Source organism: Podarcis filfolensis, assembly GCF_964270895.1.
Source record: "Podarcis filfolensis genome assembly, chromosome: 16".
NCBI classification, from domain to species: Eukaryota; Metazoa; Chordata; class Lepidosauria; order Squamata; family Lacertidae; genus Podarcis; species Podarcis filfolensis.
The window spans coordinates 15,009,563-15,019,673 of record NC_139620.1 but is presented as its reverse complement, the minus strand read 5'-3'; the positions used below and the strand labels follow the sequence as shown (position 1 = coordinate 15,019,673).

Here is a 10,111-nt window from a genome sequence, read left to right as displayed (position 1 = left end):
ATGGGGCAATGCCCTCTATGACACCAGAGTAGTTTTAGGGGTGCCAAACTAGTTGTGTGAGGCGCACAGAGTTCTGACCTCTGACGGGATGGGGTGTTGCCCCCTGCCAGCATCAGTTGCCTGAGGCAGTTGCTCCACTCCTGGTGTCCACAGCCCCAATGCCCTGACCTGGGTGGCGCCGGGTGCCTGGCATTGCTGATTGTCCCAAAGGGAAAGACCTTTGCTTGATGCCAGTTGCAAGAGGCTGAGGTATCCTTTCCTGCATTAACTAGCCCAGCCAACACTCATAAAGCAGCAGCTCTTGTGGTGCCTTTCCTTTGCAGGTTAAGGGGCCCGCATTTAATGATGCCTGTAAACTCACTGAAAGCAAGTTATGTCATAACTAGGCCTCAAATGAATGTGGAAGGGGTGGGGTGGGGCTGGGAAATCCCCAGAGTTGAATTTGCTTGCAACGCTTTTAATTAACAGCCTCTGCATTTATTTCCTCAGCTCCGACCACAGGTGACATGGCATTTAGGGTTTTTAAAGCATCACCGGGAAGAGCAAACTTTTTAACCCACTTGCATTAAAATCCATTGGCAAGATGGAAAAATTTGAAAAGCATCCTACTGAGCTGGACTTGGAGAAGTGAAATTTCAAAATATTTTAAAACGTTAAGATTAATCCGGATCTAAAATGCTGCCAAATTGTTTGAGATTAATGCAGGTTCTCCTTTCGAATCTCAGCATCTCTTTTTATACACACCAGAGGTTAAAGCACAACTATTCCCAGTTGCTTACAGTACAAGCCTGCGCATGCCTACTCAGAATTAAGTTCCATTGAGTTCAATGGACTTACTCCCAGTTAAGTGAGTATAGTATTTATTGCAGCTGTAACAAAGCCTCCTGGATACCATACAGGGCAGCTCTCCTTGCCCCTCAATGGGTCATGCAGCAGGGAGAGCTGCCTCCAAGCCCCCCCCCCCCTCCTGCTGTTTTGCAGTGGTGCAAAACTGCATTGCAAAATGGCAAAGATCTACATTGGTGGAAAATCCTCCCTTCCATCCATCCCAGGCCACAATTAAGTTCTGCAAAGTCATGCCTAACAGTTGTTTAAAGGCTGTTAAAGCCTCACCCCCAAATACTTTTCACTGAACTGGGCTGTTACCTAAGCCCGGATGGTGACAAAACAATTGTACGAAGGGAGGGGGCAAACCAAGCCATTTCAGTGCTTCTTGCTTCCTCATTTTTCCATTTGTGATTTCCCCCTAAGTCCTCACAAAAACCCACCATTTCAGTGTGGATTTTCCCTACCTTTTCATCTGCAATTTTTCCTAGTAAACATTTTGAGAAGCAATTCCCCCCTTATGTGTTTTTGTGTGCTATTTCCACCAATATATCCATTTTTTTCACACATCGCCTGGCTAGAGAACTCAATTGCAAAGTTCGGAGAAGTGAGAATTTCGAAGGAGGGCTGCCGTCCATTGGTTCAGATTGTTTCAGAAAAGTGCAAACTGAGGAAGGGCTCGCCTTTAAATGCAAACTCTGTAGAATTTCTCCCCTATCCCAAATTTCAGGGGGCCGGCTGTGGCAGCAGGAGTGGCAGGCCAGGAAGAGGGGTGAGGAGCAAGGTGATGGTTCTGCTCTGGTCAGGCTGCATTGGGGGCCCTGGGTCCAGTTCTGGGTCCGTTTTAAGGAGGGCACTGACCAACTGGAGGGTGGCCAGGACCACAAGTGGCCTGGAAACCTGAGCCCTGTGAGATAACAGGTGGACATAACTGATCCCTTCCACAGACCCTTCTCTGACTTGCATTTTCCGGATTCAATTTTGGGAGCAGTTTGAGCTTGGAGCTCCTTCATCAGGGACAAAGAGTCTCGGTTGCTATGTAAGGCAGCAGGGAGGCAAATGTCACAGTAAGTCCTGGCTCTTCCTGCAAAGGTAAATCAGTGAAGATTCATGCAAAACTTGTTAGAAACTTTTAATGTTTTGGGCTGGGGGAGGGACTGCCCTTTTTGGTGTTGAAAGAAAGGCTTGGGAGAAGAGGATGTATTTGAAAGAGGCAATGCTTCTGCAGCTGGGGCAGCAACAAGGCCACTTGTCTGTTTCCATGCCCTGGGCCGCAGCAGAGAGCCCAGTCTATGAGCTGAGCCACAGACAAGGAGGCGCAGAGTTGCCCTCCTCTCCCTCTTCCCTGCTAAGTCCCTGCAAGGGCAACACTGAGACTTAAGAGGAAGCAGCAGCCGACAGCCAGGACCACCCCACACAGACTGGTTGCTGTAATGAAGAAGGCATGTGGGGCGGCTGCCCCACTCACCCTAATGGACCTTGCCCTGGGCCATCCTCCTGGGAAAGCAGATGGGTGGTGAGGACACTGTTGAGGTGTCCCCTCCACTCCCCTGGAGCTGACCTGGCTTGCCTCTCTGCCCCTTAAACGCCCTCAATGGTCACCCCAAACTCTCCCTCTCAAAGGGCCACTCGGCACCCAACGCACCCAGAGGAAAGACCAAGGGGCTATTCTTGCCGTCTTGGAATAAGCCATCACACCTCATCTATACCCTCAAAACTCACCTGGGGAGGAAAGGTCCATCCCCACAACGCCCCTAGGATCTGAATGGTGGAGCTCCCCAACCCTGACCTTGGGCAAATGTAGGAACTGGCCATATGCTGCCATCACAGACCCTTCCATCTGACTCCTGGAGCCAAGAGCCTTTCCCTGACCCTTCCTTCAAACGGCCGCCTTTAAACTCTCCATATATTATGTATACTTTTTATATCTTATATATCTCTCTATATATATCTTTATATATATATCTTTGTGTATTTATAGATAGACAGATAGATCGAACTCTGCACAGAGTTATCTATGGCTTCCTCTTGACTTGTCTCCCTCCTTTTTTTTTTTTTTTGGAAGAACCGAGAAGGCAGCCGAAGGGCGGGGAGGGAAGAGACACTGGAGCCCCAGCTGCGCCCACACGCTCACCACTTGCACCACACACGGACACGTCCTCGCCCTCCTCCCACTGGCCATTGCGCCCTTTGGAGAAACTGCCAGGGTCTGCTTGCGGCTTTGATGCAAAGGGGCGTCCTTGCTTCTGTTGCTGCTGCATCTGGCTCCACACAAACTATTTTTCTCGACACCCGGCCCCGACAAACGACATAAAACTAAAAGTCAGCCCAAGTTTCACATGCTTGTAACACAGTTTAAAGAAAGACCACAATATAGTAGCACCTTGATCCAAGGGAGAGTGAAAAGGGGCGGGGAAGGGATGGAAGGTATTGAAGGTTGGTTCATTTGGACCCCTGCAAAACAAAACCCCCGGGAGATACTTGATCCACCCCCCCTCCACACGCAAACACACACACACAATGCAGCTGCACCCCAAAGCTGCGCTCCACTGCATTGATTTATGGGTGTCAAACACCACCTCAATTTTACTCCCTCTTTTTATTACAAGACAGGCTAGGTGTTGGCTGTTGGGGAAGGAGGGAGTCCTCAGCCCAACAGCGCAAGCAAAATCCACGTCACCTGCTTCTTTTATTATAATTAGTAGTTTTTCTTTTTAAAAATCTTTTTGTTTTATTCCACACATTTCCAAGACTCTGACACATTAACAAAGAGAGAGAGAGAGAAATGATAGAAAGGACAGACCCCTTTGCTTGAGATAATTCCAAGAGAGAGAGGAGGAGGTGGAGTAGGGGTTGTTTTTGGCCGCTGTGGGTCCTCTCTGCCCCCCAGTTCAGTTATAGGGTTCTGTAGAGTTGTGAGCTCCAGCTAGGCATCTCTGTTTCAGAGCGTGGTGCTGGGGTGGGGTGGGGTGAGGAAAGATGGGTGGACCCCAGTTTTTTGTTTTCCACACCAAAAGCCCCTCAACAAAGAGAGGGGCAAAGACTCTCTTGCAGACAGATCACAAAGCAGCATTCTGGCTCCAACCTCACCTGGGAAGCTTGAAATCCTCCCCCCCCCCTTTAATTCTCCTCCTTCCCAGCGTCCCTCTCTTCAGGCCAACGCTGCCTCCCTTCACCTCGGCCACTGTGGCTTCCCTTCCCCCTCCGTTTGCCTAAGGGGAAAAAACAGCAACCCTGCAGGGTTGGCCAGGGTGGAAAAGGAGGTGGGGAGGGAGGGAGACCCTGCAACCTTCTTGCTGTGGTTCCTTTGTGTGTTTTGTGTTTTCATTTTGTTTTTTTGCGAGGAGGGAAGGGCTTAAAGTAAACGAGGGATGAGCAAACCCAAGAGGAGCGGGTGGAGGTGGCCACTGGAGGGCGCCATCAGCTGGCCTCTCGGATGCGGAAGAAGGGGAAGGATGCGCTTGGGTGGTCTCCTCTCCAGAAAGTTTGGGTGCGTGTAGGTCTGGGTGGCTCCACTGCGTGCGCCGGCTGGGTGTCGGTCTCTCTGGCGCACGCAGTGGCTGGGGGGCTGGGAGGGGGGGCTCAGACATAATATTCCTTGTCTTTGTTCTTCTTGCTCTTGCTGGGCGTTTTGGCAGCAGCGGCTGGCTTCTCCTTGACCACCGTGCCGTTGCTCTGGGCCGAGTTACTGATGTAGTTCCGGCTTTGGTCCACCTGGTAGGAGCCTTCGTCCCGGTTGCGGTATTTGTACATGGCGTAGAGGAGGATGAGGATGCAGAGGGCCGCGGCCGCCACGATCCCGACCACCATGCCGGTGGTGCTGCTGGACTCCCGGATGACCTCCACGGCACCGGGGGGCCCCCTCTCCCCGGGGCCGGTGGGGTTAGCTGTGGGCAGATTGTGGAAATTGGGGGAAGAGGTTATACCTGGGTACTTAAGCCTGTTTAGCTTGTCGGGCTCAAAGGAGGTGGAGAGTGGGGGGTACTGTTTTGGCTGGGGGTTGAGGGGCTCCCGGTTGTTCATTTTGCCGGCGGGAATGTTACGGACCAGATTGGGAGAGGTTGTGGAGGTCAGGAGGTCGGGGACGGAGGGCGAAGCCGGCAGTCCTGTCCTAAGGTTGGGGCGGTATCCTTGGGCCTTTTTGGAAGCTCCTTCCGGCCGGCCTATTAGGGTCCTATCCGTGACCAGGGGGAAGGTGGTATAAAAATCTTCGTCGTCAGTAGGGGGCAGGCTGGAGTCGAAAACCTCGCCCGAGGCATAGCCGGAGGCCTCGATCCCTTCTTCGCAGTCGCTGTCGTCTTGGTCGGCCAGACAGGGGGGCCTTGGATGGGATGGCGGGGAAAGGGTGTCTTTGGTGGTCTCGACTACGGTTAGGAAGGGGCCAAAGGTGGGAGGCGGGGGGATGAATGGAGACCGGGTGGCAATTGGAGGGGTGTCTAGGGAGTCTTCTGTTATTATGGGCAATACTAATTCACCTCCTAGAACAGAGAGAAAAGGGGGAGAGACAGAAGAGGGGAGAGCGGGTTAGTGACCTCGCAGGTGCCCTGCCCCCTTGACACAAGACAACTCAAGCCACGAGAGTTATAGCTAGCCAAACCCCTCCGTCTCCATCCCTGGCCACTAAACTGTCCTCTTTCTTTCCTCCTCTCTCTCTCCTTTGCAACACATTAGTCTAGAGAAATCATAATCAAAGGAAGAAGGAAAAAAAAAGAATTAAAAAAGTCATTTAATGCGCAAAAAATTAAACAGATAAAACAGCAGAATTAAGAGCAATAAAACCCTCGGCTGTCTGGCTGGCTTCCCATCCTCTCCTGCTAAAACACTAATATTGCCTTTTCTTGCCTCTTCCTCTTTTCCCTTTCTGTTTGTTTTTAAAAATAAGAGAGCAAACCACGGAATTCAGTCAACTTACATCAACAAATAGGCCGTGTGATATTAGCATGAAGAAAAAAAATTACAAAAAAGAAAACTAGGTAAGAATGTTTTTTGGAGAAAAAACAACTTTTTTTCTTTTCTTTTCTTTAAACATCTTTCTCTGCATCTTGCTTTTTTTTTTTAAATGTCTCTTTCTCGCTAGATTCATTTCTGTTCTTTTCTTTCCATGACTGCATCATTTCAAATCTTCCCTTCCCCACCCACATCCCCATCCCAAAACAGTCACCCCTTTGCCCCTTTCTTGGGGTGTCCCAGTTGCCCCCCTCCCCACCAGCAGTACTCAGAACCAATGGTCCATTTTGAATTCACCAGGGAGCCTGAAACTCTAGCTCCTCGGCCCTTTCCAAATTGGGAGTGCAGAGAGGGTACCTATTTAGTCATAAATCAAAATGGCTTGTGGTATCAAGCAGAAGGGAGTTTTCTGCCACTGGGATTGGGTAAGAGGGGAGACAAATCTCTGAATAGGCGTCCTTCAAAGCCCCAGGGAAACAAGACCCAGGAATCCTGTCTGCCTGTCCCCTCCCAATCACTGTTCCCCTCTCAGAACTGATCCCCAACCCCCCTCTCCCAGCCCTGACTTGAATGAGGGCACCACCTGTCTGGAATGCTTGGAAGACAAAAGCACCTCTGATCATGTGCAAAATATGACAGCTGGGGAGGAGGGAGAAAGGGTGACAAAAAGAAGTCTCAAGTTCCACCCTATCTGAACACCCAGGACCCTGATGCATGGGGAGACGGTTTCTCAGGTGAGCTGGGGGAAAGAGAAGAGTCCAGGGTTGAGGAGCTTTGCCCCTGCACAACTACCAAGTGCCCTAGGCAGGGAAAGGTTGGCAGCATGGATGGAGGGTGTGCAGAAGGAGATTCTTCAAAGATGCAGGTAAAAAACACAAAAAACACCCCTGAATGGAATTGTGGGAGATACATGCAGTGTCAACTTTGTGTGTGTGTGTGTGTGTGTGTGTGTGTGTGTGTGAGAGAGAGAGAGAGAGAGAGAGAGAGAGAGAGAGAGAGAGAGAGGAGCAACTCAGGCAGACATGACCAAGTGTATAGCAGGTAGAGATTTGGTTCCCCCACCCCTTTCCATCTGCACACAGGAACACTGCCTTATACTGGCATTGGGGTGGTTATATGCAATTCTGCTTTCAATACTGCTCATGTCTGAGAAAGTTTTGGAGCAGGCTCACTGCTTCATTTCTAGGGCCCCTCCAGGATGGGCTGTGTTTGTGTGTGTGTTCTGCAACATCGACACAATAATAGTGCATTAGCAGTGGATTCATACAGGACCATCCACATATTGTTCTGCTTTATTAGTTGTTCTGTGATGTTTCCCCAGTGCTTTCACTTTATTGCTGTCTGGAGGAGGAACCCTGGTGCTAAAACTGAACAGCAGCAGCAAAACCCAGAGCATTTTGTGGTATGACTAGTTGCAGGATTTCAGCAGGACAGTTCAAGATGTGCATCCATTGCAAACAAAGCAGGATGACCCGAAATGTTTGCATTTTGGGTAGGTACAAAGTGCGGAAACGGTTGTGAGAATATGCTGTGAGACTGTTGTGAGAATATCTCAGCGGATTTTATGTGTTTTTGGGAGGAGGAGCTTGTGACTCTGAATCCCAGGTTTGGTCACATCTAACTTTTAATTCCTCATCTGCAAAATGGGTCTATTAAGGAGTTCCTTCACATGGTTGCTGGAAGAAGACCAAGGTATGGCAGGCCAGAGGTCGACATGAAAGCGTTGAATAGCATATTGGTTTCAGGAACCCCCTTTTTTTCGTGTGGGTGTGCTATCATGATTTTTCAATGCAATATTTTTCTCTCCACCCCTCCCAACCTCAAATTACTCATATGGAATTCCAATTACGCGGCCATCCTTTGCATACTTAGCTGAGATTGAGCCCCACCAAACTCAGTGGGGCTTACATGTGAGTAAATGTGCATGAGATTGCACTAACTTAAGGCAGCTTTTCAATACAAAAATGAAATACCCCGCCCTGCTTTGGTAAGGAGGGACCTGCTTGGGCTTGGAAGGGGAGAACAGGGAAACTGGCTCCCCTTGGAAGCTCTTTTGGCAAGCAAGTGAGCTATTAATTCTATCCTCTTCCTCCTCCTGGCCTATGGTGGTGCCCCCCTGCGCAGGAGAAATGGGAAACTGAGGAGGTGAGCTGGGGGTGCCAGGCAGGTGGGGGGCAGTGGCAATCTGTAGGAAGGGGAGGGTTGCCTAGGACCCCAGAGAGTGAGAGGGGGCAGAGGCTGAGTGAGGAAGAAAGGCAGGCTAAGCTGGGTGGCTGCGTTAATAGCTGCTGGCGATGGAGAAGCATGTTGGGAAGGGCAGGGATGTGCTCCTGGGAGATAAACCTGGCTATCTAAATGCTAATTCCACCAGGAGACAGCAGAGCTGCTCTGGCTGAGGATGGAGGGATGTTCCCAGCCTACCAAAAGGATGCTGTTGCACTACAGGCTGATCAGGCCAACATAGGCTGGGGAGAAAGAGAGAGAAAAAGGGGCTCCACGCAGTTCTCTGTGCTCACTCACTGGAGGTTTCTCCAGGCAGGAGGCACCCGAGACCCTAAAGGGCACCTGGTTCAAAGCATGGAGGGCTCATCCCATCGTGCCACCTATTGTAGGACCTATGCTGCCAATGTAGGCACCCCCACCTTTCTGCACCACTAACAATCCAGGCTGGCACAGGCCGCAGGTGAAGGGGAGCAGAACTGGAATGAGCAAATGAATGGCAGATATGCAAAATAAAGCCAAGGAAAATACACGGGAGCCCCACTGGGAGGGAGGGGCCAGATGAAAGGAATCTCTGGCCCCACAGCTCCTTCCCTTTGCCCTGCTCCAGTGTGAGCCAGAGGCACCTGAGCTGCTCCCTGTCAACAGTATAGCACAATTTCTTGGTGTGATTCTAGATGGAGATCAAATTATACAAGTGTAGAGTTGGAAGGGAGGACCCTGAGGATCATCTAGTCCAACCCCCTGCAATGCAGGAATACGCAGATACAGGGATCAAACCTGCAACCTTGGTGTTATCAGCAACACGCTCTACCAACTGAGCTATCCAAGCTGACAACAGAGAAAATGAAGGCCGATGGCTGGCTATGATGGTCCACAGAGGGGATCTTATGGAGGATCTGTTCTGGGTTGAGAGTGGTGAGGTGGACTGTGCCCAGTACGGCACATGGCTTCCTTGCTGATGCCACCCCTCTTACAGGACCTTCTGCCTGAGAAGGCTGGCCTGGGGCCAACACAGCTGTCTTTTCAGCCCTTTCAGAGGCCTTTTCAGTTGCTTCTTCTTTTAATAGCACTTCTAATCTTGAAATAAAATTGGTTTTATGCGCTTTTAATGTCTCATTATGAACTGTGCATTTTGTACCCAACTGGGGTAAGCTGTCCTGTAAAATCTTTTATTTGAAGGGTGGGCATAGACACTGTAGTGTAGCCTCGTCTCTGAGTAGGAGCGGTCCTGTTTAGTGTGCCTGCCTGCCCATTCCATTCCCTTCTCTTCTCCCCATTTTTAAATTTCCAACCAAGTGCCATAAATTCTGTGGCTACTAAGCAAGCTCAGTCCTTACTCAGTGGCTCATTGGGTTTTCCCCAGTTTTTATTTATTTTATTTGCACTTTGGCAAATCTCAGGCCTCCCCCGAGAATGCTGATACGCCCCTCTTTTTTCCGGGTGGCCCCAGCTTGGCTCCAATCCTATCGGCACTCCCCCACCTGAGTTTGTTACTGGAAGAAGGGATAAATATGCAGAGATGAAGGGATGCCAGGCTCTACATACACCTATTTCTGACCTCATGCCACCTTTTTCTGGTTACTGGCCTTCCAGAAGGCTAAAGAAACATCTCTAATTCCACCGACACAGAAGAAGAGTGTTAGGTACAAAGTAGACATTATGCTAATTGTGTGTCTACTATTAATGTGCACATTAAAAATAACAATTAAATAGCCACCATGGTGAAGGAGAATGGGAGGTGGTGGTCTAACCTGCCCTTTTAAAATAAGCCCACAAAAGTTACTAGCCTGCATTCCCCCTAGTAGGCCAGATTTCCATGCTGGCCACAGAGGAGAGAAAGCCCCATTACAGAAATAGAGATGACTAGATTATTCTATGCACTCGCCTGCGTGGAATTCCTAGTCACCTCTAGCAACCAAGTGAGTTGTTAATTACAGAACTGACCAACACTCCCAGAGCACAGGGAAAAGGGTTGAAGCCTTTCCACATGGGCATATGCTATGCGACAGCCGCAAAAGCCTCTTGCAGAGATGCCTCCTCCTTAGGCATAGTTGGGAGAGTCAAGCCATGCACTGTTGCTTTTTTGGGATGCTTGGATGGAAGGATGCCTGCAAGG

At 50.0% G+C, this 10,111-nt stretch overlaps 1 protein-coding gene across 30 annotated transcripts in view; it reads right to left on the bottom strand.

Annotated features, from left to right (window-relative positions):
* Nucleotides 1-3,530: 3,530 nt before the first annotated feature.
* The window catches only part of NRXN2 (neurexin 2), a 340,969-nt gene continuing 334,388 nt past the window's right edge, over nt 3,531-10,111 (bottom strand). For 21 of the 30 annotated variants that reach the window (XM_083591993.1, XM_083591975.1, XM_083591996.1 and 18 more), the window contains one exon: nt 3,531-5,303. In XM_083591993.1, the coding sequence (XP_083448119.1) occupies nt 4,408-5,303 (896 nt within the window). In that variant the 3' untranslated portion in view covers nt 3,531-4,407. The remainder of the gene's footprint in view (nt 5,304-10,111) is intronic. The other 9 variants (XM_083591980.1, XM_083591978.1, XM_083591984.1 and 6 more) reach the window with 1 other exon arrangement.